The sequence below is a fragment of the Exophiala xenobiotica genome (assembly GCF_000835505.1).
Source record: "Exophiala xenobiotica strain CBS 118157 unplaced genomic scaffold supercont1.7, whole genome shotgun sequence".
Classification (NCBI taxonomy): Eukaryota; Fungi; Ascomycota; class Eurotiomycetes; order Chaetothyriales; family Herpotrichiellaceae; genus Exophiala; species Exophiala xenobiotica.
Window position 1 is genome coordinate 2812431 of NW_013562488.1, and position 26143 is coordinate 2838573.

At 51.9% G+C, this 26143-nt stretch overlaps 12 protein-coding genes across 13 annotated transcripts; 6 read left to right on the top strand and 6 right to left on the bottom strand.

Annotated features, from left to right (window-relative positions):
- The first annotated feature begins 1130 nt into the window (after positions 1–1130).
- PV05_11734 (uncharacterized protein) lies at positions 1131–2956 on the top strand. Its single transcript, XM_013455246.1, has 2 exons — positions 1131–2558; positions 2615–2956. The coding sequence occupies exons 1-2, from the start codon at positions 1232–1234 to the stop codon at positions 2773–2775; spliced, it is 1488 nt and encodes a 495-aa protein (XP_013310700.1). The 5' UTR covers positions 1131–1231; the 3' UTR covers positions 2776–2956.
- Positions 2957–3781: 825 nt separating this feature from the next.
- On the top strand, positions 3782–4828 carry PV05_11735 (uncharacterized protein). Its single transcript, XM_013455247.1, has 3 exons — positions 3782–3866; positions 3915–4182; positions 4356–4828. Exons 2-3 carry the CDS (start codon positions 3939–3941, stop codon positions 4517–4519), a joined length of 408 nt encoding a protein of 135 aa, XP_013310701.1. The 5' UTR covers positions 3782–3866; positions 3915–3938; the 3' UTR covers positions 4520–4828.
- On the bottom strand, positions 4736–5878 carry PV05_11736 (uncharacterized protein). The gene is made up of 3 exons (XM_013455248.1): positions 5487–5878; positions 5267–5375; positions 4736–5214 (listed from the first exon to the last, which is right to left on the bottom strand). The coding sequence occupies exons 1-3, from the start codon at positions 5748–5750 to the stop codon at positions 4946–4948; spliced, it is 642 nt and encodes a 213-aa protein (XP_013310702.1). The 5' UTR covers positions 5751–5878; the 3' UTR covers positions 4736–4945.
- Positions 5879–6611: 733 nt separating this feature from the next.
- Positions 6612–7790, top strand: PV05_11737 (uncharacterized protein; the record flags this gene model as incomplete). Its single annotated transcript, XM_013455249.1, has 3 exons — positions 6612–6719; positions 6767–6932; positions 6987–7790. 3 exons carry the CDS (start codon positions 6612–6614, stop codon positions 7718–7720), a joined length of 1008 nt encoding a protein of 335 aa, XP_013310703.1. The 3' UTR covers positions 7721–7790.
- Positions 7577–9189, bottom strand: PV05_11738 (uncharacterized protein; the record flags this gene model as incomplete). Its single annotated transcript, XM_013455250.1, has 2 exons — positions 7577–7847; positions 7897–9189. The coding sequence occupies 2 exons, from the start codon at positions 9187–9189 to the stop codon at positions 7770–7772; spliced, it is 1371 nt and encodes a 456-aa protein (XP_013310704.1). The 3' UTR covers positions 7577–7769.
- A 1102-nt stretch (positions 9190–10291) lies between these two features.
- On the bottom strand, positions 10292–11790 carry PV05_11739 (uncharacterized protein). Its single transcript, XM_013455251.1, has 5 exons — positions 11488–11790; positions 10907–11415; positions 10753–10821; positions 10589–10692; positions 10292–10504 (listed from the first exon to the last, which is right to left on the bottom strand). Exons 1-5 carry the CDS (start codon positions 11591–11593, stop codon positions 10354–10356), a joined length of 939 nt encoding a protein of 312 aa, XP_013310705.1. The 5' UTR covers positions 11594–11790; the 3' UTR covers positions 10292–10353.
- Positions 11791–12272: 482 nt separating this feature from the next.
- Positions 12273–13536, top strand: PV05_11740 (uncharacterized protein). The gene is made up of 5 exons (XM_013455252.1): positions 12273–12475; positions 12529–12704; positions 12756–13116; positions 13177–13233; positions 13296–13536. The coding sequence occupies exons 1-5, from the start codon at positions 12467–12469 to the stop codon at positions 13452–13454; spliced, it is 762 nt and encodes a 253-aa protein (XP_013310706.1). The 5' UTR covers positions 12273–12466; the 3' UTR covers positions 13455–13536.
- PV05_11741 (uncharacterized protein) lies at positions 13511–15545 on the bottom strand. Its single transcript, XM_013455253.1, has 6 exons — positions 15247–15545; positions 15170–15191; positions 14848–15120; positions 14603–14797; positions 14177–14536; positions 13511–14121 (listed from the first exon to the last, which is right to left on the bottom strand). The coding sequence occupies exons 1-6, from the start codon at positions 15447–15449 to the stop codon at positions 13588–13590; spliced, it is 1587 nt and encodes a 528-aa protein (XP_013310707.1). The 5' UTR covers positions 15450–15545; the 3' UTR covers positions 13511–13587.
- Positions 15546–15715: 170 nt separating this feature from the next.
- Positions 15716–18284, top strand: PV05_11742. 2 transcript variants are annotated; one of them, XM_013455254.1, is made up of 7 exons: positions 15716–15790; positions 15857–16113; positions 16166–16340; positions 16474–16840; positions 16891–17115; positions 17180–17262; positions 17314–18284. In XM_013455254.1, the coding sequence occupies exons 2-7, from the start codon at positions 15953–15955 to the stop codon at positions 18220–18222; spliced, it is 1920 nt and encodes a 639-aa protein (XP_013310708.1). In that variant the 5' UTR covers positions 15716–15790; positions 15857–15952; the 3' UTR covers positions 18223–18284. The 2 variants fall into 2 exon arrangements, with proteins under 2 accessions (XP_013310708.1, XP_013310709.1); XM_013455255.1 differs by having other exon boundaries at positions 15716–16113.
- A 70-nt stretch (positions 18285–18354) lies between these two features.
- Positions 18355–19612, bottom strand: PV05_11743 (uncharacterized protein; the record flags this gene model as incomplete). The annotated part of the gene is made up of 5 exons (XM_013455256.1): positions 18355–18628; positions 18685–18740; positions 18802–19280; positions 19330–19515; positions 19573–19612. 5 exons carry the CDS (start codon positions 19610–19612, stop codon positions 18355–18357), a joined length of 1035 nt encoding a protein of 344 aa, XP_013310710.1.
- A 948-nt stretch (positions 19613–20560) lies between these two features.
- Positions 20561–22303, top strand: PV05_11744 (uncharacterized protein; the record flags this gene model as incomplete). Its single annotated transcript, XM_013455257.1, has 6 exons — positions 20561–20657; positions 20707–20749; positions 20822–20988; positions 21046–21130; positions 21196–22044; positions 22108–22303. 6 exons carry the CDS (start codon positions 20561–20563, stop codon positions 22301–22303), a joined length of 1437 nt encoding a protein of 478 aa, XP_013310711.1.
- A 225-nt stretch (positions 22304–22528) lies between these two features.
- On the bottom strand, positions 22529–25846 carry PV05_11745 (uncharacterized protein). Its single transcript, XM_013455258.1, has 6 exons — positions 25567–25846; positions 25039–25500; positions 24025–24988; positions 23853–23963; positions 23487–23800; positions 22529–23394 (listed from the first exon to the last, which is right to left on the bottom strand). Exons 1-6 carry the CDS (start codon positions 25733–25735, stop codon positions 22577–22579), a joined length of 2838 nt encoding a protein of 945 aa, XP_013310712.1. The 5' UTR covers positions 25736–25846; the 3' UTR covers positions 22529–22576.
- Between the last annotated feature and the right edge of the window lie 297 nt (positions 25847–26143).

Genomic DNA, 26143 nt, shown 5'->3' on the forward strand with positions numbered 1-26143 from the left:
AATGTAAAGGAAGGAGAGTCCAAACAAGCAGGAGATCTTGAGGATGGATTAATATACCTTTTGGAAGTGGTGTCACTCTGCGCACCAAACAGACAGCAAGCAGAGGTACAGACATTGCGATGGTGAGGGTGAAGGTGATGACAACGAGAAGCCTAATGTTCCAGGACGGATAAGTGATACGTTCGAGCATCACCCGTGTCACAGAAGTATCGAGGGTCGTCGAGGAAGTAGCGAGGAAGTACAAACAGGCGTTGGCGGCAACTCGCTATGAATGCGACTGGTTTCTGGCTTGAGAAGAACAGCTTCAAAATCAAACCCCTGCGGTCCAGTTTCTTCGAACCTCAATTTCACTGCAGACGAAATAGTCCCAGACCAAGCAAAGGGCAAGGACAGAGATCATGTGCTATCTTGCCGACATGTTCTTCGTATACCAGTGCGACCTTTGTGCGAATGTCCTTCGAGTCGCCATTCATCACGTCCATTTCTGCCGCTTCGGCCATATCCACCGGTCAGGACAGGAATCTGAGTGTCGAATGGTTTCAACCCGGTGCCATCGAGCGAGGCTCCTCCGCCGACAATGACAATCAAGAGTCCGGAGAGATGCGATGCATGTCAGTGCAAGATGGACGTGTTTCCAGACGACGAACGTGAAATGGAGAGACTGGTCCTCTGGGATCGGTGTATGGCTTTCATCGTGCGTTCAGAGGTTGCGGAGTATTTGGCAAGTCGCGCTGAGTACGAGAGGATGTGAGATGCGAACAACATGGGTAGCAGGTGAGAGGTTAGGACATGTTGTAAACAGGGAGGGAGAATGCTCATCGCTCCGACCGGTTCACGATTCATCTTCGCATTTTGTGGTCAGTTTGTCCCAAGGTTCGGTTTTCGATTCGTGAAGCCTCACGGTTTCGATGTTGGTATTTTCGGGAGAGGTGTTGGTAAGAATGAGAATTGATAAAAGACCCGTAGTCTTTCGGGAGCATAACGCACGGCTGCACGCTTTGGCCCCCAAACTTCCCTTACGAACCCCACGACACCCGACTAGCCCGGTCACTGACCCCATACCCCACGGTCAACAAGTATCCTCGGCCCAGCACGATTCTTCTTTATATTCTATTTTTGCCTCAATTGAACGAAGAAAGAAGCTTTCTCTTGCCTAAGAGGATCGGTCGGGTGTGAAAAGGTGAGATGCTCTCGAGATCAGCGCGGCGACACAAGACAACTTTACTGCACCATGGCTGATACGTCCACCCCCAAACTGTCCGTGACAGAGATCGGCAAGCACAACAGTCCCTCAGACGCATGGATAGTGATCAATGGCACAGTTTGGGACGTAACAGAGTTTGCGCCTAAGCATCCAGGAGGTATTGATATCATCCTGGAGTACCTGGGTCAAGATGCAACCAAAGCATACAGCGAAGTGCATGGGCCAGGACTGGTGGCGAAGTACCTCGACAAATCCAAGAACCGAGGCCAATTGGACGAAAGCACTATCACCGAGGAATGGAGGTCGAGACAGGCCGATACTGTTGAGGGTCAGCCTGAAATCGAACCACATGAGATGCCACCTCTCGACTCAATCATCAACCTATACGATTTCGAAGAGGTTGCGAAGAAGGTCGTCTCTCCGAAGGCCTGGGCTTACTATTCTGGCGCTGCCAATGACTGCCTTTCCTTGAACGCCAACATTGATTGGTACAAGAAAATCTGGTTTCGACCGCGTGTCTTAGTGGGCGTCAAGAATGTGGACACCAGCACGACAATTCTCGGTGAGAAGTATTCCATGCCTATCTTTTCCTCGCCCGCTGCATTGGCGAAACTGTCACATCCCGACGGCGAACTTGCCATGGCACGAGGAGCGGTGGCCAAAGGGACAACAATTTGCGTCTGCTATGGTGCTTCATATTCCCTGTCGGAAATCACCCAGGTCATGCCAGAGGGCTATCCGAAGTTCTATCAGTTATATTTCGATCAAGATCGGAAGGTGACGGAGAACAGGATGCGTGAGGCCATCAGCCTTAAGCCTCGAGCAATACTTGCGACGGTGGATCTCCCAGTCGTGGGCAAACGCGAAGCCGATGAGCGAATCAAGATCGATGCCACGTTCAAGCCGACCAAGAATGCGCGGGTCCAAGTGCTACCGAAGGACAATAAAGGGACAGGTCTTGCTCGAGCGACGGGTTCATTCGTCGACCCTGATCTCACATGGAAAGATATCAAGTGGTTGATCAGTCTCTCCGACATCCCGGTATTCGTGAAGGGCATCCAATGTGCTGCAGATGCACGCAAGGCTTTGGAGATCGGATGCAAGGGAATATACGTCTCCAACCACGGTGGGCGAGCTGTGGACACGGCGCCGCCTTCAATCCTGACGTTGCTGGAGATCCAAGCCAATTGCCCCGAAGTCTTGGAACAGATGGAGGTCTTCGTCGATGGCGGTATCCGGCGAGGTACTGACGTGCTCAAGGCGATATGTCTGGGCGCATCGGCGGTTTGCCTAGGTCGACCTTTCCTGTACTCGATCGTGTACGGGCAGGAAGGGATGGAAAAGGCACTTGACAGTAAGTTACAGGTCTCGTCATGGTTGTTTGGTAAGCGAGGCTGACATGGCATATAGTTCTCAAAGATGAACTCGAGACCGCGATGCAGATGGTTGGAATCACGAGGCTGGATCAGGCGCATCCTGGTTTGCTGAATACTGCCGAGATCGACCGCTTCGTCTACAGGGGTGATGCTCATCCTTGGGCAAGGAGGATTGTCAGGAGAGTCAAGTTGTGAATGTCAAGTCCAGCGGTCCTGGGAGACCATGTGCCGTTGTGGATTTGCCTCAGATATTGATAAGAAGATCATACGAACATGTCTTCCGCGTTTTGATGTTACTATTCAATGGCTCTTCGTCGATGAGACCAGCAAATCCTATGGACTCTACATATGTCACGGTGTGATGTCTCGCTTCGCGCTGATGTTGCCCTTTTGCAGGCGGTCCAAGTGGTCCAGTAATAGTAGCCGTTCCTTGATCCTTGGGACGACAAACCCTACATTTTACATTTTGGCTTCCTACCTACATTGGCTTGCCTGGTCTTATTATTGCCAAGCGTGCTCGGGGCTTGCGGGTCCTTCACCAAGTATCCCGTACCGTATGGAGGCCAATTGGTGAAGGATATGGTTCCACATCACCTTACTCTCGTGTTCCTGCTCCATCTTCCGCGGGCAGTTTCCTGAATCTTTACTTCGTATTCTCGTGCAAAACTTTTCGCCCGGATGATTTGAGATCCGACACAACCACCGCACACTATACTACCTAGGTAAGTACCCAAGTTCCTCGATACGAGCCCCAAGCTTGGGTGGCTTGGCGACCCAGGCACCAATGCGTGTCCGACCAGTATCGTTCTCCCGAGGCGTCCTGTTGCCTGGCCTAGACACGAACATGGTAAAGATCGGTACATAGTAGACGCGAAGATGACACGATGACATGTGATGGACTCGAACGTCGTGCAGATGCTCGCATGTAAGTACTGATGTGCAAGTAATGAAGATAAACTGTATGGCGGGAAATGAGCGGTAGTAGGCACACACTGTGAGTGCTGCCTGAGTAGCCAAGTAGCTAGTATGTAAGGAGCTACCGTAGGTGCTGGCAGCCAGGGATTGTAGCGGGCTTTTCGTGCTTCGTTCGGGAACGAGGGGAGTAGAGCGGAGCCCGACTTGGGCTTGGACTTGGTCTGGGATGAGAGATATATGAGAGATATAAAGATCCTCCCAGCATCCCTACCTAACGTCCAGTTCTATGCACCTCAGTCGTCTTCTCCAACCTCGAACAAGTCACATTCCAGTACTACCCGCAGGAAGCAACAAACCAGCGAGTACTATTAGTACGTACCTGAGTTAGTAAAGTAAAGTATTTTGCTCAAAGGGTCAAGTTCACGTTCACGTTCACGTTCAACATGTCACCAGTCGACCACGTCTCCCTGCCATGCCACTTCAGCAAAGTCGGCGCCGAAGTCGCCTTTCTCGTCGCCGCGTTCGGACACATGGGTCTGAAGGAGTTGATACGTTTTGGGCCCGGTGTTGTCGGGCTTGGTACTGATAGCCCCTGGCTCTGGGTGTCCGGTCTCCATAATAGCACGCGCGAGGAGGTCGAGGACGACGTGCAGATCTCCACCGTGCATTTGGCGGTGACGGCCAAAGGTACGTATCCACAATTGTCCCTCTTAACTCGCCAAAGTGGAAAGTGAAAAGAGGGAGAGACTCGATTGCGAGGAGGCGAACACCCAGATACAACCGGGGAGTACTAGTACCCACCTGAAGTAGTGGGAGACAGGAAACAGAAATCAGCTAACTTGGAGACATATTGACGGCAGACCGTGGTGACGTCGACGCATTCCATGCTGCGGCTGTCAAGGCCGGCGGGACGGATCATGGCGCGCCGGGGGTCAGGGCCATGTATCATCCGAATTACTACGGGGCGTTTGCGATCAGTCCGGCCGGACATAATATTGAGGCCGTGACGCATGAGCCTGCTTGACGAGTAAGGGAGTTTTCGCCGCTCCGAACAATGCATGCGGCAGTGGGGATGGCGAGTCGTGGGAGGACGTCCGTTGGGTTGGAGGGAACGGATGGAATTGGGAATGGGAAAAGAAGGGCCAGTGGAGGGTTGAACTTCCAATTCGACAGAGGAAGAGGGAGGGAGCGGAACAGGGTTGCTGGGATTGCAGGGATATTTATGAAATATTGAGACATTGAGAGAATGAGATCATAGTCGATTATGATCTTTGAGTACCTCATGATACACTGGCACTGACATTGAGACAATTCGTCTTTTTGCGGATCGGGCTTTTCCTCCTTGGAAAGTCATCCGGCGGCCATCCAATCGATATCGACATGCGTGCATGATAGGAACTCGGCCGGTCGATTTCTGTGAGAGGAGCTTTCCTTTCTCAGCATGCACAGCTCACTTGAAGAAGCTGCTGGACTCGGTGCCACCCTGCTTCCCTTCTTGATACGTGGCGCTCAATTGATCGTATAGCTGTTTTACCCGCTGAAGCTCGTTTTTCAATTCGGATTTGGCTGATTCGTCCTCGACGGCATCAATCAGCTGGCCCAACGATTGTGCGGTGAAGAATTTGTTCTTTCGGTTGTACAAAGGCTTAGCTGCTAGTGTCTCTGCGGTGTCGCCGGGTGATGGGACTTGGTATACGGATTGCAGGATGTCGATATCATCTGATCTGAGTTCAATCAAGCGCAATGCAATTGGGTAGTGTGGAAGACTCACAAGGAATGGCGAAGAGATCTCGGCTGTCTTCGTAGGTGAACATGTAATAAAACTCGTTGAAGCCAGACCACGTTATACCGCTTAGACATAATGAGCACGGTTCATGGGTCTATGGTCGTTTCACATCGTCAGCATGCCTCAAGAACCATAAGGTACAATGTGATGGTAACGTGTCCGCAATAAGTCCCCATTTCCTGTGATCGTTCCGTGGTGCACTCACCGCGAAGAATATGCAATCCTTGGTCTCCGGCCGCCCTTCCTTTGGGAGCTTGAAGAACTGCTGGATGCAGTTTATCTCGCCGTGCAGTAGCGGTGACTCTCGCTCGTTGTTGGTTTCAGCAAGCACTGTGGACAACGATGCCTTGTCAAGGATGGCAGCACCGAAGAGCTTCGAGCCTTGTGAGACTTGTTTGGCAGTGAGAGGGACGATTGAGTGCTCGGTTGCGGAGAGCAGTGCTGTTGCAATTTCTTGTGCTCGCGACATCTCGACTTACGGTCAGCAACCCTACCTTGGTTATGCTATGTATGATCAAGGTCGGCGTTCATAAGCTCCTCGGTGCTCTTATACTGGCTCGAGGCGTCCATCACCCAGGACTCTGAGATTTGTTTTTGTCTGTTCTTTTCGATGATACGATAAGCGAAGAGCCAATCAGCGCGTCACCCTGAAACTTGTAGACATAGGAGTTCGCCGAAGCGCGGAGAACCGACGGCGGAGGAAAATCTCTTCGACCATCGATCGCTTCAGACTTCATCTTCTTCATGCCTTGCCGTCGATGGTTTATTCAGGCTTCAACGAGTTACCAAAGATGTGATTATTCAGGCGACTTCATCGTTGAACAAGCATTGTACGGCTGTTTTTTGGTTCTCGACCTTAACTGTCTCCTCCACTTGTTCCAATGATTGGGAGAGGGCGACGCGTTTTGACGCATCTGCAAAGGCGAAGGCGATGTTGGACCAGGTCTCCAAGACTATCGTTCCCCTGCCTCATCAGTAAGCCTGGACGAGAAAAGGTACAGTACCTGGTCTTTGAACGCACCGCGTTAACCACTAGGAGGGACAATATATTTGACGTCTTTGATGCGATTGTGTTACCAGAATTTGGAATTGCATTGCGCCTTCCTACAAAGCGTTCTTGAATTGACGTTATCGTCAAGGTGCAGGCAAATTTGACCAAATTTGAGCTTCACTTATTCCCTCCGGCAAGATCATCATTTCATCCCCAGTTCCAATGCATCTATCATTTCGTATGATCGACCTGAAGACTCGAGCTCAAGGTCATCATCGGCATCTTCATGGTCCCTCCACCACAATGACATCCTGACAGCGGACCCTACCCTTCTTCACCATGTTTGACTGTCGTCGATTTCTGGTTTTTCTCATCTGTAGCTTTTCCCTTGTCTGGCAAACATCCTCATCGAGTCCCGACGACATCCACAGCCTTCCAGCCTGTGCTGTAAGGTCACCTCTGCCAGTCCACTGCAGCTACTGATGATATCTCAGCAATCGACATGTGCCAATTACATCCTCACTTGTTATGAAGGCGGTCAAGGAACCTTTGAAGAGTGCGTCAATTCGACACAAACACAAGTTTATTACTGCGTCGGACAACTGTGTCCATGTGAGGATGTCGGAGCGGTGGAAGCCTGGGTTTACGCGTATGGGACGAGTGAGTACTGTTCCGTCGTCACCCTGCAGGAGGTACTGATGGGTTTGACGCAAGATGAGCTGATTACCACCCTGTGGCCGTGGCCGCCGTCAATGACATCCTGCGTCTCTACATCAAAGATCACACTTATCGGTTCTCCTCTAAGCACGGGCATCGTTCAATCAAATTCGAGCTCTGTGAGTCCTGAACCATCGATTCCCCCGCCTCAGCGGACAACTGCGACCACTATTTCTCAGTCGCAAAGTCCCTCCATTCAGACAACCTCTGTATCCATGACCGCCAGCAGAACGCCAATCTCAGAAACCACATCCTCCATATCCTCCACCTCCTCCTCCTCCACCACCACCACAACGTCGACAACAAGCCCACCTTCCTCTACCGCGCCACCGTCGGGCTCTGGTTCGGGTATTTCGGCCAATGCCAAGATCGGAATAGGTGTAGGAGCTGGGCTTGGAGGAGCTGGGTTGCTGACACTCGCTACGGCGTTTTCCATCTGGCAGTACAAAAGAAAAGACATGCCAACCAAAGGAGGTCCACATCCAGGACAGCAACAGCCCAGTCCCATGCAGAACGGGTTCGACCAGGCCGAATTATCAGTTAATGAGGCGTTACACCACACATCACCGGCGTTCTCTGAATTGGAAGGCAGTCCAGTACACCGGCATTTCATGCAGAGTGATCCCAATGCCACGACAACCCATCGAGATCACCGGGAACGAAGTGAGCTGCAGAGCACTTCAACTGTGTCCGAACTCGACTCTTCCAGGCAGCCAAGAGGTGATGGGTAACAGCGTGGCGTCTTCCGTTGGTGCGTACCTGGAGACCATACTTCAGCATTCATAGGTGACTTTGAATGGGACTCTTCTCAGAGGACTGCGGATCTTGCAGACAAATTGGAGGCCAATATTGGTCCACCTGTTCCATGTCAGTCCACAGCAACGAGTGTTCGAGATCCACTACTCACATCTTTCTCAACCTGATAACCTAACAACTTCGGTGCCAGACCCGAGTCTCTCCAAGCCAATGCCTCACCTTCTTCCTTCGTAATCATCTTGCGGTCTCTTTCTTCTTGCTCAGGTCCATCGTGCAGATGGTACAGATATTGCTGCAAGTTGCCCCTTTCCACGATCATTGCAGTCCTCTCCTTTCGACAATTTTCGTATATCTCAAGCAGCTGCTGCTTTACGGTTGGAGACCTTGGATTTGGTGCTCGTGAGAACAACTCACCAAGTACAGCAGCGTCCTCGAGGCACATTCCGGCTCCCGAGGCCAGATATGGCAAGGTGGCATGGACCGCGTCGCCGAGCATGGTAAACGTGCCAGATGGGTGAGTCCACGGATCCTTGCTCACATGGGTCTGCAAGCGCCATTTGTATACCGACTCACATAATGATAGCAGGGATGGTATCCGTGGGTCCCAGTCCTTGTACAAGGCACGCATTTCTTCCACGTTACCTTCAAGAGTGTTGGCACTTCCAACAGGCATGTCATCTGGCACCAGCAGCACCATGTTGAACAGCTTACCGCCTCGAAGCACATAATTTACCGCATGCGCATCCGGTCCGAGCCAATAATTGACCTGCGGCTCCTTTACGAAAGGTGCCAACTCGGGATCCTTCAGCATTTGTTCCGTCGACAAGAGCAATCTGTAAGCCAAATCGCCGCTCGGTGTAGGTGGATCAGAGCGACCGAGCAAGACTTCCCTGAGACGCGAATTGATACCGTCGGCTCCGATCACGAGGTCCGCCACATATTCGTCCCCCGATTCAAGGACGACAGTGGCGGTCTCAGCGTCAACACCGGCAATTCTCACATCCACCACTCGCGACTGCACTTTGATCTCAGCGCCAAGTTCAACTGCTCGTTCAAGCAGGCATTTATGCAAGTTCGCTCGGTGAAAATCCCAGTAGAAGGTGCCTGGATACGCGCTTGCCGATTCGTGGAAATCCATGTGCGAGATCAAATTGCCCTTCCAGCCAAGTACGTTGATTCGTGAGGGTTTGGTCGCATGTTTCTCAAGGCGTTCCCGCATACCCCAGGATTGGACAACACGGGAGCTGTTCGGAAGCAATTGAATACCTGCACCGACCTCTGCAATCTCAGAGGCCGCTTCAAGGATCGTGACCTTATGTCCAGCAAGAAGCAGAGCGATTGCAGCGCCCACTCCACCTAATCCGGCGCCAACGATGATAATATTCAATTGCGTGGAGGCCTCACGTCGCAGCGGCGTCCTGATAGGTATGGGTGATGTAGACATTCTGACGATTGCCCGACCAGCCGAACGTTTCGTTTGCAGACTCGGAAATTCCCCAATCGTGCTCTGCTGTCCCTTTCTGATCGCTCGTCGCTGTCTTGAGGTTGAGAAGTGAGTTAGTGGTTGGACAATTCGATTGACTCGTCCCACAGATGACGTCCAACCTGTTTGATGTTGTACAGAAAATCTTCACGGTGACCAGCTGCCGATTATTACGCGCTGGCTTTCACGCTCTTGACTGACAGATGAGTAGTAATGCCTCATCTTCTACGCTTATCAAGTTCACGAGAGCAACAAGTCGCAGACTTTGAAGATGGATACTCATTCTTTGGTTGGACGGACTTCTCCTGACGAAGCAATCAGCGACATGTAGTCGACAGCACCGCGTCGGAGTTATGAGCGTTCACCTGCTTGCTGTTGCAGTGATGATATGACCCAGCATGTGAATCGATGTACGAGTGTCGCCACACTCCAATGCTACGGTACAATGCCAGTAACTTTGGAGATACGCATCTCCAATAGTCAAGTATAAGTTGCTTCCTCATACGATTGTCTGACTCGAGTGAGTCAGTGTTACGAGGCAGATTCGAATTCTAACATCCTACTGATACGGGGTATTGCCGACCAAGTCTGATGCTCCTGTCGGCATTTGAGTTTGAAGGTTGGACTTACATATGGGATGATGGGCTTATCGCGGGTCTCGATCAGAGTTTGCAGGGATTGGATAGATTCGATGGGTGATCGATTTTGGCGTCGCCATGGCACAAAAATCGGGAGGGATTGTTAGGGTGGGGGATGTCGAGACCAAGGATGGGGGTGACAAGGAACGCTCACGGTGGAACCACTAACACAGTGGCAGGGGCTCCAAAGAGAGTTGGCTTTCAAACGATGTACGACGACATACGGAGATCGTTGCTGTCGTAGCGTGCGTGACAGGTGTAGAGGAGAACAAAGAACAAGTCTAGGTCTGGAGGAAGTACTATGTTCACCTCTGCAGCCTTGTCTGACTAAGAAGCCAGGGTTGCCAGGGCTGCCGCTGACACTTTTCGAAACACTTTGTAGTACGATCAGGCTCAAGCACTGCTTCATTTATGGTTGTTGTCATCTAGATTCATTCATGCTACTATCTTGACGACGCCCACATATTAAGGTAGAGTATCTTAGATTTCAATTCCGTGGAGGCTGCTTCAAAATTTCTCCCGCCGGCGCAGGCATCATCGCCCCTTCGGGTGGTGAGTTCTTCTTCTTGAAGTCGTCGCACATTTGCTCCATCGTCACCCACTCAACGCCTTCGTGCTTGTTGATGTGTTCGATGATTCTACACAGTTGTTAGCAAGGATGGTAGTGTACGAGGACGATAGTGTAGTGCCACTTGGGGGAAAGGGGAACTGAGAAAACGTACCGTTCATGCATGAGCAGGACGTGCGGTCGGCCAGACACGTCCGGGTGGATGGTCATGGGGAAGATGAACTCGTCGAATTCGCGGTAATAGTAGTCGAAGTGGTCCTGCAGGAAGCGCGGCGAATGAGCATACGCGCTGCAAAACGGGGGTAGTGGATTGCATACCTTCCAGATGTCCTCGATGTCTCGAGGGTTGACCCACCCGTGGCTGTTGGCCGAGTTCTTCATAAACATCTGCAGATATGAGTGGTCAGCCAGGGTTCAAAAAACGTCCACGGTCCAGCCACTGACACCGCGGAGGACTTGTTAAGGGGCTTACCATTGGCGGGAGGTCGTCAATATACCACGAACCAGGGATCTCGACCAATCCGGTGGTCTTGCCCTTGACCAGGGGCTTCATCCAGTCGACGGCCTTCTTAGAGTAGTCGATCTTGGTCCACGTGTCGCCCGTCCGGAGCCAGTACATCTGGCAGTCCTCGTGGCCCATGCTGTGGTCGTACTCGATCCCGTAGGACAGCAGAAGCTCCGTGCCGGCCTCGCTGACTTCCCACCACGGCGCGACGCTGCCTCGCGGCGGTTTGCCGCAGAAGTCTGTCAGCAGACGGAACGTCTTGTCCAGGACGTCCTGTTGCTGCTCGAAGGTCATGTCGCTCGGGTTCTCGTGCGAGTAGCCGTGCAGACCGATCTCGTGGCCGGCGTCGCGGACCATGGCGCATTCTTCGGGGAAGGTCTCGAGAGAGTGGCCCGGGATGAACCATGTCGCTTTGATGTTGTACTTTTCGAATAGCTTGAGGAGCCGGCGCGTGCCGTGGGTGCCGGCGAAGAGGCCTTTGAAACAAAACGAAAAGCATCAATGGGAGGTCCCGAGGGTAGGTCTAAGAGGGAGAGGAGAGTTCTTACCTCTGCTGATGTCGCTGGTCGAGTCTTCACCACCGTAGGAACCTAGCCAGCCGGCGACGGCATCGATGTCGACACCGTAGCTGACGAGGACGCGCTTCTTGCCCATGGTGGTTGGATTTTGGTCAGTGAACCTGGTCTGGATAGTACTACCTAGGAATATAATCTCTCCGACCCAGTACTAGTATGTTCGGTTCGATGTCGTGCTCACAATGGACCGTGTTTACTTTATTATTGCCTTCAGTTTGAGAGACTTCTTGTAGACCGTAGCCTTTGCCCAACGATAAGAAGCTGACTGACGCCCCGGCATGTCGATAGTGGTGCCATCACCGTTGGAGGGAGGAATACGCAGGAACTACTGACCAATCAGCTAGGCCTTCGTGCATAAAGTGGACGTTTGACCATTTGCTTTCGATAAGGACAGGTTAGTGACATCTTCTTGATGCGAATGGAAACGACGCTGAGTGGGTGCCTGGTGACAAATGGAATGGTAGCAGAGAGGAAGGTGGGCGGATTTGGGCGACAATAATGGTCACTTACGGAGTGTAAGTTACTGGTCGAGAATTGGACGCCCGTTCTGGCGAGAGCTGTCCATGCCCGGAGGCCCTTGGGAATTGGGGGTTGATGGGGGTCATCATGGGTCGTGAGGTGGCTAACCGTTTGATTCCATAGGCCTCATGCAGGGTTGCCGGTGCCATCCTATGACCAAACAGTATCTCGTCAAAAATGGGGACTGTGCTTGTCAACGCCAGCGACTGGGAAGTGTCAGAAATCGATTCCGAGTAATCGCCTCGTCAACGTCGCCAGAGCGCAACGGGAAAGGCTGTAGCGAATAAGTCGTGCATCTTTGCCCGTTTGACATCTAAACCAACCTTGAGCAGGATATTCGAACTTGGCTTCATCTTACCTAGGACCCCCAGAAGAGACTGAACAAGAACAAGAACAACACCCTTGGAAAACAGCCTTTCACGTGATATCGAAAATGAGCAGGGTAAGTGCCATCAATCATTCAAGGCCCTTGCACTGGAGTTCTGATGGTGGCAGTTCTCACTCAAAGGCCGTACGGCACTTGTCACTGGTGGTGCGCGAGGCTGTGGTCTTGCCTTTGCCGAGGGTCTTGCGGAAGCAGGCGCAGATGTCGCCATCTTCGACGTGATTGACCCGGTTGAGGCATTCTTTGACATCGAGAAGAAGTTCAATGTCAAGACGAAGCACTACAAGTCAGTCCAGGATCACTTGGATTGCAGCTGCAAACGCTAATCTCGGGATAGGGTCGACGTCAGCAGCATGGAGAGCCTGGAAAAAGGATTCGCTGCTTTCAAGGCCGACTTTGGCGGCAAACTGGACATTTGCGTGCCCACTGCCGGCATCAACAAGAACCTCGCGTTTCTGGATACTTCGTTCGAGCAACATCAACAGCTTCTGGGCGTCAACGTCATGGGTGTCTACCACACGGCACAGCTGGCCGCCAAGCAGATGATCGAGAACAAGACCAAATGTGGTAGCATCGTTCTGGTCGCCAGCATTGCCAGCTACATGGCTATCAGAAGTCAAATGAGCAGCGCTTATTGCGGTACAAAGGGTGCTGTGAGAGCCATGTGTCCTGCCATTGCTGCTGAGTTGGTGCCATATGTGAGTTTTGTTGATTGGCGGGGACTGTCAAGCAACCGGCCGGCTGACGTGCGCGCGTAGGGTATCAGAGTCAACTCGATATCTCCTGGATATGTGAGGACAGAAATGACTGCTCCGGTAAGTGGAACTGCTGTTGCCGTTGGTGCTAGTAGCGTAATAGCTGACAAATTCTTGGTAAGTTTCCTCACTTGCTGGAAAGCTGGAAGGATGAGATTATGAACCGGAGAGTCGCTGAGCCAGATGATATTAGAGGTGCATGTGTGTTTTTGGCGAGTGATGCCAGTTTGTACATGACGGGCCAGGATGTCTGTGTGGACGGAGGTGTTACGAAGTGGTAGGCAATGAATAGTCCAACATCAGTCACAAATCCGGAATAGCATAGCGTAAGGAGGATGGCATAGTGGTCGGTTTAGATCTAAAGCCCATGTCTATGGAATGTGTTTGAGTAGACCTCCAGATGAGACGACATTTCTATGCTTTCATAAGCTTCTCTATCACAGCAGCGACTCCCAAGACCTTTTCTTCTTCGAACCGACGACCTACAATCTGTAGACCGACCGGATGCCCGTCCATTGTTTCTGGGTCGTAGAGCTTCCAATTCCAGGCATCGTAATCATTTCGAGGCTCGTACTCTGGCGGCCCGGCCAGATCCTTGGATGCTTCGACTTGTCCAGCTGGAAAAGAAAGTGCCGGGTAGTCCAGAAAATTCCATACTTTGGTATAGCCTACCCACTTGCACGTCTTGTGTGGCACTGCTGGATGAGGCATCGTAGGCATCAAGATAACGTCGACCGTCCGCCCAGAGTCGGGAGCTACCGCAAGGTTCCATTTGTCGTTGTATGCTTGTTGGGCAGCAATCTTCCTTTTGTTCAATTGCCAGTATTCGTAGACTGAGATTGCTTTCCCCCGGTTGATGAGCGCTTCGACGTGTGGTATGAAGGGTTCGCCTCCAGCTTGGACTTCTCTACGGATGTCCTCACCTCCATCGGCTGTGTAGAAGAGGTCCTGATTTCTTGTGAGTGAAGGGAAGTAATAGAGGCTTCTCTTGGTGCACACTTACCATTATTTCAATGCACTCTTTATGTCCGGTACAATTCCATTGGACAATCTCGTGTCCTGCAGCCTTGAGTTTCGCCTGCAGCTCTTTCAGCGCTCTTTCAATCGGCGGGTGCACTTTTACAACACCATCGTCTACGAGCACGCCTATAGTTAACGGCCTTGTCTGGACTTGTTCGTACATGTCTTGTCGCCACGGGATAGGCGTGACTTTGGGATCTAACACCCAGGGCTGGGCATCAATGACGTTCTGCATGACGGTGACTAGAGAAGAGAGACTTCTCGTCATCGGCCCAACAGACGAAGGTACATGTTCTTGTCCTTCTGTCGATACCGTGACGCCCATGTATGGCAGTCTAGAGCTCTTTTTGATGGAAAAAAGGGAATTGTCAGTAAGCAAGTCTCACGACTTGAGCGAGCGAGAGCTTACGGTTGGCTTTAATCCCCAGAGCCCGTTCATGTGAGATGGGATTCGTATCGAACCTCCTATATCCGTGCCCCAGCCTATCATGGATGCTTTCAGAGCGAGCAGGACACCTTCGCCTCCTGTCGAGCCTCCAGGGGTGAATGCTGGATTTCGAGGGTTCGTTGTCAGACCCCATAGAGGATTTTCGGTTTCACACCACTATACATGTTAGTGAGTATTTCAGGAGGCAACAGAGGACCATTAGGTACCATGATACTCTGAGGAAGGTTCGTCTTTGCTATGATGATTGCCCCGAGAGATTTCAGGATTTGAACAATGGCAGCATCCCTAGCAGCGGGCTTGAAAGCTCTCGCGACGTATCCTATCGTCGAATCGACACCTTCGACATCGAATTGGTCCTTGAGCGTGATGGGCACTCCATGAAGAGGTCCGATCAATTTTCCCTGCTGTTGATAATACTGATCGAGTCTATCGGCTTCTTTCATGGCATCGTCGAAGAAGACCTCTGTCAGACAGTTTGTCTAGAGGCCTGTCAGTATGATGATGGTTGATAAAGGTGGCTTCACTGGCCTGCTGATGCGCTTCTGCGGCCCTGTGGCGTTTTTTTTTTCAGCAGCTTGATCACCTCGGGGGCCGAGGACATTTACCTTCTGATGTAACTGGCGGTAACATCGTGCACTGTGACCTTTCCACTTGCCAGAAGTCTGGCCAGGTCGTCTACATTATTGATACTCAGGACAGTGTCGGCGACCGCTCGCTCACCGTTGACGTTGGTCAAGTAGGGTTCAACCAGCTTTTGTCGGATGTCGCACTTTTCTCGGACAACATCCTGCCAGGGTCTAGCTGACATTGTTACACCTGTTCAAATGCTATGATGTCCTAGCCAGACGATACCGCAATGGCTCTTTACTCCGCGTGCGAAGGATTGCGCTCAGCCTCGTGTCCGTTAATCACACGTGTCTATGCTCGTCGTCAACGACGTTCAAAGGTTCGTACCACAGTACGAGGCTGGGAGAATTACAGGTGATGTGATTGGTGGATTTCGAAGGTGATGTCCGTCCTTATCGGCTTTTGCTCTTTTGCTCGCACGTCCCTTTGCATTTTCTTTGTAAGACACAAATCTCGAGAAGAGTGGGGGATTAACTTGTGGTATTGTCCAGAACGCCAACAACATCTGCTGAGAGCTAGCTAGTCAGTCCACCCCGGCACCTCTCGCCTACTGTGGTACAGGCTCACATCGGATGTTCTGGCCAAAAGTCACCTGACAAGGCATGCTCGTCGCCACGGCCCACGTTTGCAAGGCTCGCTCTTAAACACCCGGATTCCGGCCAAAGTTCCATTGACAACCAGCTAATGAAGCGCACTCGATCTCAAGTCTCGCCGACAATGTCACCCGGCGCAGATAACGAAGGCTTTGATGTCCAGGCCAAGGTCAACGGCCATACCAATGGATTTGACAGCGAGGTGGAAAATGCTGTCATCGTTGGTGGTGGGCCAGCCGGGTTAATGCTTGGGTACGGATTACCAACAACTTATCCAGACGTTGGGCGACTGACAGTGGTTTAGATCGAACCTGGCTCGGTATGGTATCAAGGCTAGGATCGTTGATGACAGAGATGACAAGACGTCGACGGGGAGGGCAGATGGTCTGCAACCAAAGACCATTGAGACCTTTAAGCAGTTAAGGCTCGCGGATTCACTCCTGCGCAAGGGTGTTAAGATCTACGATATCTGTTTCTGGGTAAGTCGTTAAGCTCGAAACTCCTAACCCCGAAGGACCTCGAAGGATGGGTGTCAACTAGGAAAATGACTTGTCTTGATGCTGGGAAATGCTGGCATCTTGATGCAATGAGTGCTGATTGATGTACCTCCAGAGTTCAACGGTCACCAAACCTCTACACCGCACAAGGAGGGAGATACACTATCCTTCCGAGCTGGATGTAAAGGACCCCTTCATTCTCCTTGTTCACCAGGGAATGGTCGAAGACATCTTCATTGAGGATATTAAAGAAAGGGGCATCGAAGTCACGAGAAGCTCACCGTTCCAACGTTATGTGGCGACAGACGATCCTGATGCGCCGATCGAAGCTATTTGCCATGATACAAAGACCGGTTCCAGTCGGTCGTTCAAGACCAAGTACCTCATCGGATGCGATGGAGCACATTCCAATGTCCGGAAGAGTATTCCCGGTGCCCAGATGGTCGGAGAGAGCAGCAACTCCAAATGGGGTGTCCTTGATGGTATGGAGCTGACTATGCCGTCTTATAAATGCCGTACTAATCTTTGCCAGGGGTGATCGAGACTGATTTCCCCGACCTATGGAGCAAAGTCGTCATTCATTCGGAAACCGAAGGCACTGTCCTTTGCATTCCCCGAGAACGCAACATGACCAGACTCTACATCGAGCTGGACCGAAATCTGCAAGACAGCGTGCCCACGGAAGCAACACAAGACTACGTTATGAAGAAAGCTCGGGCCATTATGGCACCATTTTCGGTCGAATGGACAGTTGTCGGTAAGTTTCTCTTGTTCGCACTACCATGCTAGCCCGACCAAGTACTAACGACTTGGCTTTTCAGAATGGTTCAGCGTCTACAAAGTCGGCCAACGAGTAGCCAGCACATTCTCAGCCGAGAACGACCGTGTGTTCATCACGGGCGATGTGAGTATTTGATATCTTTGCACGGGAGCCCGAGCTAATGACCGTTTCCAGGCTGGCCATACTCATTCACCCAAAGCCGCTCAAGGCATGAACACATCCATGCACGACACTTTCAACCTGGCCTGGAAACTCAATTTGACCATCCGTGGGCTCGCAACACCGGATCTCTTGTCCACCTACCAGCACGAACGACGCAAGATCGCCCAGGACCTGATCAACTTCGACTTCGAGCACGCTGCTGCCTTTGCTGATGGCGATTCGAAAGCTCTAGCCGACAACTTCGCCACCAACGTCGGCTTCATCTCCGGCGTTGGTGTCAAGTACGCCGCTAATGTCCTCAACTACCCAGAAAAGGCGCCTCGAGGAGCTCTACGGGCCGGCGAGCTCATGCCTCCTGCGCAGGTCACTCGCTACATCGACGCCAATCCCGTCGATGTCCAGCTCGACATACCCATGCTCGGTCAATTCCGTGTGTACTTTTTCGTGCCCAACGTCCATTCCGCCAAGCCCTTCTTGAACGCCGTCTGCAGTCACATCTCGTCAAGCAACTCCATACTCGGTCGATCCACTGCGGCAGCTGCCAAGTCATATGCACAATTGAACCTTCCTCCTGTCGAGGCTGATAACTTCATTCAGCCGGGACGGTACACGGCAGCATCACACCTGTTCACGTTTGCGACGGTGACGACCATGCAGAAATCCACAGTTGAGATTGCGGATCTGCCCAGCTTACTGCAGAAGAGTCGATGGACGTTCTACATGGACGATCTGAAGGATCAGAAGGCTGGAAAGTCATGTACGGAGAAGTGGCTGGGTGAAATCGGGCAGGATGAGGTGGCTATCGTCAATATTCGACCAGACGGCTATGTTGGCAGTGTTGGACGGTTTGACGGAAAGGGCGATGGCGCCGCTGCTGCGCAATGGTTGGACATGTACTATGGTGGATTCTTGAAGGCATGAGTTCCGAGATTTGCATACACCAGTAGATCGTATTCTTAATGACAATTCACGTACATCTTTGAGGTTTGCGAAGTGCAAAGAATAAGGGGAAATTTTCATTGTTCCTCAATAACAGCCTTGTTACGTATTGCCTCACGCTGCCACAGGCGCTGACATAGCCGAGATCGTACTGGAGGCTGTCTTCTTGAAAGCTTCTGCTGCTCCATAGCTCTTCTTGTAGCTTCCGCCCACCGCCCCTTCAACAGTGATAGGAGGGTATTTGGGCCGCTCGCCCTCCTTGCGGCAGCTGGGCAAGCAGTCAACAACGTAGTCTGGATTACCGCTGTAGAAGAACGGGATCGAGTATCTCTCCTTCCCCGACCTGTTGATGACTCGGTGAGTATTGGAGATGTATTTGTCGTTCGACCTGAGTTCCCAAAGGCGTCAGCAACCGGAGTAAAGAGCAGGCCGCCAGAAACGTACCAGCGCATAAACATGTCTCCGAGATTGACCACATAGGCGCCTTTTGTAGGCACGACCTGCACGGAAAAGGTCAGCAATAGTAGTAGGCAATGCAAGGTGCCAAGCTTGCCGACGTACGTCAAGCCACTCGTTTGTGCTCTTCTCATAGACTTGAAGGCCATCTACTTCGTCTTGCATGAGAAGGGTGACTGATCCGAAATCAGTATGAGCACCGATACCCCTCGAGATCTTCTCGTCCGAATCGGCCGGTTGCGGAGGGTAATGCAGGAATCTCAACGTTGCGACTGCGTCTGTCGTGAAATCCTTGAAGTAACTTGGATCGAGGTCCAAGGTTTGCGCAATGACGACAAGAACATCCCTGGCGAGGGCGTGCATAGCCTTGTAGTACGACATACAAGTCATCTTGAACTCTTCGACGTTCTCGATTGTTTCGGGCCAGAAGTTCGGTCCGCTGTTGAGTTTCTTCTGCACGAAGTATGGATGGTCCTTGGGGATCTCCTCTCCAATATAAAAGCCTTCCTTCAGGTCGGGTGCCGTACCTGGCTCCAGAATTTGGGATCCGATCTTTTCATACCCTCTGTTCCAGGTATTCTTTTCTGATACCGTCAAAGGATAAGGCACCGAAATGTTATCAGGAACACTCACCCTTCAGCACGAGCTCCTTTTCTTCTTGTGGAAGAGCGAAGAACTTCTTGACGCATTTGAGTACACCTTCTTGCAAACCGGCGGGCACCCGATGGCCAACAATTTGGAAGAAGCCATTATGCAGACAGCACTTTCTGACCTCGGCGACCAGTTTCGCTTTGGCGTCTTCATCGTCTCCGTAAAATGCTGTACACAGTCTGTTAGGGGATATCAGTCATTCCGATTCAACTTAGGAGCACTCACGTGAAAAGTCTAGGATAGGGGGAGCGCTTGCTATGGTCATCTTGATGAGCTGTTCAATGGGTACTCTCCTTTGCTGTTGAACCTTAAGTACTTGATTGCATCTAGTGCTCTAGAGCTCTGGGTTATATGAAGTAAACTGGGGTTCAGCTCGTATCCAAGAAGCAAGCATGGCTTGTACGGTCGTACTATTGGTATGTGTCTGCGCTTAGGAACGACATTGCACCGCCAACGAGTTCATCAGGTACGCCTAGACTGCTCGGCTTCATCGCCATAGAGTCGTCCAATCTCGGGGCCCTCAGGGGCGTGTATCGTACATGTCCGTCGATGTGAGAACCCAAGATTGCCCAGAAGGCAAACGATGCCGACACTTTCCTCTCTCAATGTCGAAGGCTTGGGTCACTGCCCGGAGACGAACCAATCTTGACTAGTACTTTAAGCATGGATGGTCGATTGCCGGCTCCCAAATCAAACTTGGCAGCATCCTCAGGCTTACAAGGCTAAGAGTGGGGAGTGATACAGGCCTTAGCATGCCATAAGAATCTTATCAATGATCTGCACGGCGCCTTCCAGCGGCGCGTTAATCGTGGTGGCACCTTATCCGTTTCCATCTGCGTCTGCATGAACATCACCTCGCGTACATGTACTCTCCATTCTGAAGCAAGGGCTCACAGACGAGACACGAGAGCCCTGATGGTTCAGGCTTGCCCGCTTCGATGTCACCTCAATGGCTGATATGGCGAGTCGTGGTCACCGCTAACTGATGCTCTGCTGTCGGCATTCTCCACGTGAAGAATGGCGTTGCACATCGGACATGAGAGCACATATGAAGCTTGATATGCACATATATATGTGTGTGATCGGCTCTTGGTCGAAAAGATCGTTTGCGGTGAGGTTAGACATCTTGAGGTTCAACTCAAAGCCATTGCCTTTCAGTTTGCCTTTCAGCTTGCGAGGAACTCTTGTTGTCCCATACGCTTGAGCTTCGACTATGGAGAAGAAAGATATCTACGTGTCGGGAGCCGACCCAAACCTCGAATCAGGGGTGGTGGCTCCTGTTACCGACCGGGCCGCAGAGAAATCCTACGGTGGCTGCCTCTCCTTCGAACAGAGGACACGACTAACATCCATTGGCAGTCCGCAAACTCGATTTCTACCTGTTGCCTTTCTTGTCGTTGATGTATTTTTTCAACTCTGTTGATAGCTATGAACCTTCGCGGTATATCAACTTCATTAGTTGATCGCTCGCCAGATCTAACCTGGGCAATGCAAAGACCGACGGCCTCGACAAGGACTTGCACTTCACTGGCAATGACTACTCTTTGCTAATCTTACTGTTCTATGTCCCGTTCGGACTTTGCGATTTACCCCTTAATCTTCTTACCAAACGCTTCTCTGGCAAGGTTATGCTTCCCACGCGTCAGTCTCACATCGTCTCGCTAAATGGGATCCTTGGAAACACTGACTGAGGTGCAGTCATGTTCGGCTGGGGAGCTTTGGCCTTGATCCAATGTGCCGCGAAGGATTTCGGAGGCTTACTGGCCATTCGATTGATCCTTGGGTAAGTTTCTTGCTGCTCAGGCCTCTAAGGCGTCGTACCGTTTCGAAATCCTGACTTTGCAACAGAATATTCGAGGCAGGGTTCTTCGCTGGCGTTGTGTTCTACATGACACTATTCTACACCAGAGGAGAACTCGGTTTCAGAATTGCAATTTTCTTCGGCAGCGCTTTGCTGGCTGCAGCTTTCAGCGGCTTGATCTCATACGGCGTTTTTCAGATCAACCACGTCTCGGTCAAAGGATGGATGTGGCTGTTCATCATCGAGGGCGGGATGACCGTCGTCACGGCCTTCATCGCTTTCTTCTGGCTTCCAGGTCGTCCGGACACGGCCTGGTTTCTCAACGATGCCGAGAAAGCCGCTGCCACAGCTCGACATCTGCGTGATGCTTCCAAGGTGGTCAACTCGGAATTCGACCTGAAGGCCTGCTTTGCGACCTGGAAGAATCCGAAATTCGCGCTTTGGGTCGTCATTGCGTTTACATATCCTGTTGCGTTTTCAACCACCTCAAATTTCCTGCCCCAAATCGTGGAAAGACTGGGATACTCCGTGGTCAAGACTAACTTGTGGACGGTTGCGCCTAACAGTGTTGGCTTCGTGGTCCTGCTCTGCGTCACCAAATCCTCGGACTATTTCAGAGAGCGGACGTTCCACATCATCTTCTCGCTCTGTCTGTCGCTGATTGGCATGATAATCCTCGCTGCGATTGATGTTCTTGAGAACAAGGGCGCCGCATACTTTGCGTGCTTCCTGATGGCGGCTGGGGCGTACATCCCTAGCTGTCTTGTCCACTCCTGGCACAATAACAACAATCTGGAAGAGAACTCTCGTGCGGCTACAACTGGCTTGCTGGTCGGCTTGGGAAACCTTGGAGGCATTATTTCTGCTGCGACATTCAGAGTCCAATATGCACCAGGGTGAGTCCTGCAATACTTTATCTTAACTGGTTTACGAAGGGTAAAGCTCACGGTTATCTACAGATATATTCCGACGCTGATCGCCACGAGCTGCTGTAATGTTACCTGCATCGTCTTCACGCTTGCACTAGGCTTGTACATGAAGCGTGAGAATGCTAGGCGGAACAAGGAGCAAGGCGTGGTCATCAAGGCGGAAGATGTTGAGACCGACTCCCTTCAAGAAGGGGAGAGGTCGCCTAATTGGCGATATTTCACCTGAGGAGATGGACGACTACACCAGTAATTGCCAGCGAGTCTATAAATAGCAACAGAGGTGCGGACTAGTAAGTTGGAGACCGTCTGCAACTCTTTGTTCAGGGGCTTACCGAGAAATTCGTGTTTGAGGACGCGAGGAACAATGGTAGCTGGTGCTCATGACACGGCTATACGAAGGATGATAGGTCATTTGACGGTCAGGAGATCGAAAGAGAGTCAAACTCAGATGCTAGTACTAGTATTGCGTCGTTATTGAATTTCATATTGGCTAAGTCGTCTACTTCAAGAACGTCTCATACTCGTTTATACACCGCTCCGGCACGAGGCCTCTGAGCACTTTCATGCCTTCATGCACCACCGCCCATCGGATGTTGCTCAAGTGCTTGGCCATTACGGCAGTCAGTCCGGAAGTCGAGTACTTTCCAAGTCCGCGCCACAGGTTCTCAGGCATGACGCTGGCCATGCTGCTGACCAGAGCGTTCATCTCCGACTTTGCGTGCCAGACCATGCCGTTATCGACGCCGCCATTGTCAAGATGGGAATTCTTTGAGGGCGTGTTCCGATCGTTGTTGCTGTTGTTGTTGTTGTTCGTCGTCCCGTTCTTGTCGATGACGTTGGCGAAATGGAACGCCCAGCACGTCAGCGTGGAGAGGTACAAGCACCAGGGGTAATGGAAGGCGTTGTTGACGTCCCAATTGTCGAGGTTCATTATGCCGTCGCGCAGGAGATGCGCCGCGTGCCAGGCAGCTTTGGCGGCTGGCGTGGCGCCGCCTGGCTTTGCCCAGTCTTTCAGCATCCGTCGTGAGCGGTCGTAGTCGGCCCGCGTCACGGGGCGGCCGATGATATGTCGGGCGCCGGCGTAGATTTGCAGGTCGAGGATTTCGACGTTGAGCGTGATGTGTGCGGCGTGGTAGATGGCGATGGTGGCCGTGCTGAAGCGGGTGAATTCGGCTTTTCGGCTGGGGTTGTCGTTGAGGGACAGCGTCATGTTCATGCAGTAGGTGTCAAAGTCGGCTTTCCAGGCATCGTATGACTGAGAGAGTCGGTCTTGCCAGCGTGGCTGGTCGGGCGAAGAGCCATTGACGCTTCCAATGCCTGTGCGGGTGTGGGTAAGTACTAGTATAGTAGTATGAATGGGAACGTTGTGGGGGTGAAAAGAGAGGAGAGGGGGGGGGTCCAAAGCTTACCTAGAGACGTCTGGTCCCTGCGTTTCATGTCCCACTGGATGGACATGAGGCCGTGAAGGACGAGCAGGCGAGAAAGAGCGTTGAGCTGAGGGATCGGAGCACTTGACTCGGGGTTCATGTATGCTTTCAAGACGGAGAGGTAGGAGATTTGCGGCTCCTTTCTGGCGTATTTCCACCATTCCTCGGCGGAACTGGCTTCCCATGTACTCTGGTTGCATGGAAGGGTGGTGCGGAGTTCGAATGACGACATGCACAGTGACTGGGAGAAGAGGACGGCGTGTTGCGTGTCCCAGAGGAAGCAAAGGAATGCGAGTCTATTGTTAATCAGCCCCGTGGTCCAGCGTCCAAGAGTGGTTTGTTTCTTACCTCTTTCGAAGCTCGATGTCGATTGCTTTTCGCCAGTCCGACTCCAGGTCGCCGGAACCTTCACCAAGGTTCGGTTGTCTTACGGTTTGGCAGTCGCTTCGTCGGATCAGACTGCGTGATGGTTAGCAGATTGGGCGATGGCGAGTGCAGGAGAGGAAGAGAAGTGGCTTACTTGATCAACAAGCCATGGAAGAGGTGGGCCATGTCATGCTGCTTCTGGCCTGCTCTCGACTTCCCAAAGCATTCGACCAGCAGAATGGTCTGAAGCATCCACAGCTCCGGAGTCGAGGAGAAAGCGGTGTGCTGAAAGATCTGCGCTCTCAGAACGTCGTGTATGCATACGGCTAGTCGGTGGATAGCCTTCTCACTGTATGTGGCACCGAGAAGGAGAACAGCTAGTAAGAGCAAGGGCTCTGTTTGGGAAGGATCAAACGTAGCTTGGTGCAGAAGAGGGTATGCGACATTGAAGCGAGAGAAGAAAAGATCCAGGTAGTTTTGCATGGATGAGATGGACAAAAGTGGGTGGTCGCGAGAGATTTCGGTCCCCTCGGGTGTCTTGGGTCGAGCGGCCACCAAGAGATCCAGTATCTGGTTGCGGGATACTTCATCCATAGTAGGCATCGATCGGCGAGGTTGAGCTGGAGGGAGTGTTTGCATGTTGAATAGCGAAGAGTGTGGGTTGGCTGGATTTGCGGCTTGGGTGTGCATTGAGTCTGGGGATGTGGTGGTAGGCGGAGAAAAGTCGACTTCCGACGTAGGATTGCCAGATCTGTTGGATTCGACGGGCGACGGAGATCCCGTGCTCGCGATACCGGCATTGGGGGCAGACATTGAGTTGAAATGGTAGACATCTGGCGCTTGGAAAGCATCTGAAGACGAATGTTGCGGGACTGCTGGTTGCCTGAAAATGGTGTCTGCAGACGTAGTTCTATTGTCCAGTCCGAATTTGTCGGCTGTGGGTTGCGCTGTTGACTGATACTGCATGTTATCCATCTGATGATCTCGCGTCGAGTCGTGTGTTTCGGACATCATGCTGACGTTCTGCGGATTCGACATAGACATTCGCGTGGTGTCGCCGAGGTCGAACAACCAATTGTAATTGTTCATCGTCGTGAATGGCATATTGAAAGAGCTTGCTGGTCTTGGTCAGATATGTCATGGTAAACTTGTTGGATTGTTGACTCACCAGTATCGGGGTTGAACATGTCATCAAACGATATCTCGGGTTGCATGCCAAAAGAATTGGACGAGCTGGAACCCCATGACGAATTGGCTAGGAAGTCGAACATATCAGGTCCCGACGTGGGTTCGATGAAATCTTGGTCATCTGGCAGTTCTGGCAACTGATGTGAGAACAGCTCGAAGGACTCGGCGCTCAGCATCGACTTTGGTGGTGAAAGTGGCTCAGCATGGAGTCCCGCCTGGGGGTTGTAGCCCTCCACGAGGACCGTTGAGCTTGTTTGGTTGGGATGATTTGGTTCCGTGGCCTGCTTCTTCGCCGAAGCTCGACACGCTTCACCTTCAGCCGGTCGCTTGTTCACAATGTTGCCATTGGCGTCTTTCCAGAGCTTCTTCCTGCTCTCGATGACTCCAAGACCTTCACCTCCGGCCTCTTCATCTTTCTGCCGATGGCGGGCCATGTGTCTGTCTGCAGAGATAAGGTCATCAGTCCTCATTGACTTGTGGAATAGTCACAACGTTCCATGGCACTCACCTAACAAGTCAGGTCTCTTGAAGTGCAGGCTACATCTCGTGCATGTGCTGTCGCCTTCACCATGGTTCAGGACGTGGCGCTGAAGGTGATCCGATCTCGTAAACCCCTTCCCACATCCTTCATGGGAGCAAATGTACTTCTTAGACTTGGTGCTTGTAGTGGACGACATTGGGTAATCCTGACTCGATGACCAATAACAAGTACCTGAGCCTGAGACAGGCAATATGCCACCACTTTCGAAGCTGGGAAATGAAGTCGACTTTTGAAAAGTGGTGGTAGGGGTCCAAGCATGGGAGAAGCTTAAGCGGGGAACCTGGCAGCCTTTAATTGTACTCGTACAGGGCGAAGGGGGTCCATCACGAGGGGCGAGGGACTATCGGCCCATCATGGCCTATTAGCCTTGGGCCGTGTCACGGAAAGATAAGCACGACACAGCCAGCCGGCAAGTCCAGATATGGGTGGGGGTCGTACACTCTCTGTGGTGCTCGCCATAGGACAGCGGGGACAGGTAACGAAACGCACGGCTCAAGAGGGGGGTCACTATGGGCCTTAAGCGAGCGTGGCAGGCCAATTCCCG

Bases quoted from the DNA above. Each gene is read 5' to 3' on its own strand.
- PV05_11734 (XM_013455246.1), top strand. From the start codon at position 1,232: ATGGCTGATACGTCCACCCCCAAACTGTCCGTGACAGAGATCGGCAAG. The intron at 2,559-2,614 runs GTAAGTTACAGG...CATGGCATATAG, and splicing joins GATGGAAAAGGCACTTGACA to TTCTCAAAGATGAACTCGAG.
- PV05_11735 (XM_013455247.1), top strand. From the start codon at position 3,939: ATGTCACCAGTCGACCACGTCTCCCTGCCATGCCACTTCAGCAAAGTC. The intron at 4,183-4,355 runs GTACGTATCCAC...TATTGACGGCAG, and splicing joins TTTGGCGGTGACGGCCAAAG to ACCGTGGTGACGTCGACGCA.
- PV05_11736 (XM_013455248.1), bottom strand. From the start codon at position 5,750: ATGTCGCGAGCACAAGAAATTGCAACAGCACTGCTCTCCGCAACCGAG. The intron at 5,376-5,486 runs GTGAGTGCACCA...AAACGACCATAG, and splicing joins AGGATTGCATATTCTTCGCG to ACCCATGAACCGTGCTCATT. The intron at 5,215-5,266 runs GTGAGTCTTCCA...AACTCAGATCAG, and splicing joins AGATCTCTTCGCCATTCCTT to ATGATATCGACATCCTGCAA.
- PV05_11739 (XM_013455251.1), bottom strand. From the start codon at position 11,593: ATGGGCAAGAAGCGCGTCCTCGTCAGCTACGGTGTCGACATCGATGCC. The intron at 10,693-10,752 runs GTATGCAATCCA...CGCTTCCTGCAG, and splicing joins ACATCGAGGACATCTGGAAG to GACCACTTCGACTACTATTA. The intron at 10,505-10,588 runs GTACGTTTTCTC...ACAACTGTGTAG, and splicing joins GTCCTGCTCATGCATGAACG to AATCATCGAACACATCAACA.
- PV05_11740 (XM_013455252.1), top strand. The intron at 13,117-13,176 runs GTGAGTTTTGTT...GTGCGCGCGTAG, and splicing joins CTGCTGAGTTGGTGCCATAT to GGTATCAGAGTCAACTCGAT. The intron at 13,234-13,295 runs GTAAGTGGAACT...ATTCTTGGTAAG, and splicing joins GGACAGAAATGACTGCTCCG to TTTCCTCACTTGCTGGAAAG.
- PV05_11741 (XM_013455253.1), bottom strand. From the start codon at position 15,449: ATGTCAGCTAGACCCTGGCAGGATGTTGTCCGAGAAAAGTGCGACATC. The intron at 15,121-15,169 runs GCCAGTGAAGCC...ACAGGCCTCTAG, and splicing joins CCGCAGAAGCGCATCAGCAG to ACAAACTGTCTGACAGAGGT. The intron at 14,122-14,176 runs GTAAGTGTGCAC...ACAAGAAATCAG, and splicing joins AAGAGTGCATTGAAATAATG to GACCTCTTCTACACAGCCGA.
- PV05_11742 (XM_013455255.1), top strand. From the start codon at position 15,953: ATGAAGCGCACTCGATCTCAAGTCTCGCCGACAATGTCACCCGGCGCA. The intron at 17,116-17,179 runs GTAAGTTTCTCT...TTGGCTTTTCAG, and splicing joins GGTCGAATGGACAGTTGTCG to AATGGTTCAGCGTCTACAAA. The intron at 17,263-17,313 runs GTGAGTATTTGA...GACCGTTTCCAG, and splicing joins GTGTGTTCATCACGGGCGAT to GCTGGCCATACTCATTCACC.
- PV05_11745 (XM_013455258.1), bottom strand. From the start codon at position 25,735: ATGTCGTCCACTACAAGCACCAAGTCTAAGAAGTACATTTGCTCCCAT. The intron at 25,501-25,566 runs GTGAGTGCCATG...TTATCTCTGCAG, and splicing joins CAAGAGACCTGACTTGTTAG to ACAGACACATGGCCCGCCAT. The intron at 23,964-24,024 runs GTAAGCCACTTC...ACCATCACGCAG, and splicing joins TTCCATGGCTTGTTGATCAA to TCTGATCCGACGAAGCGACT.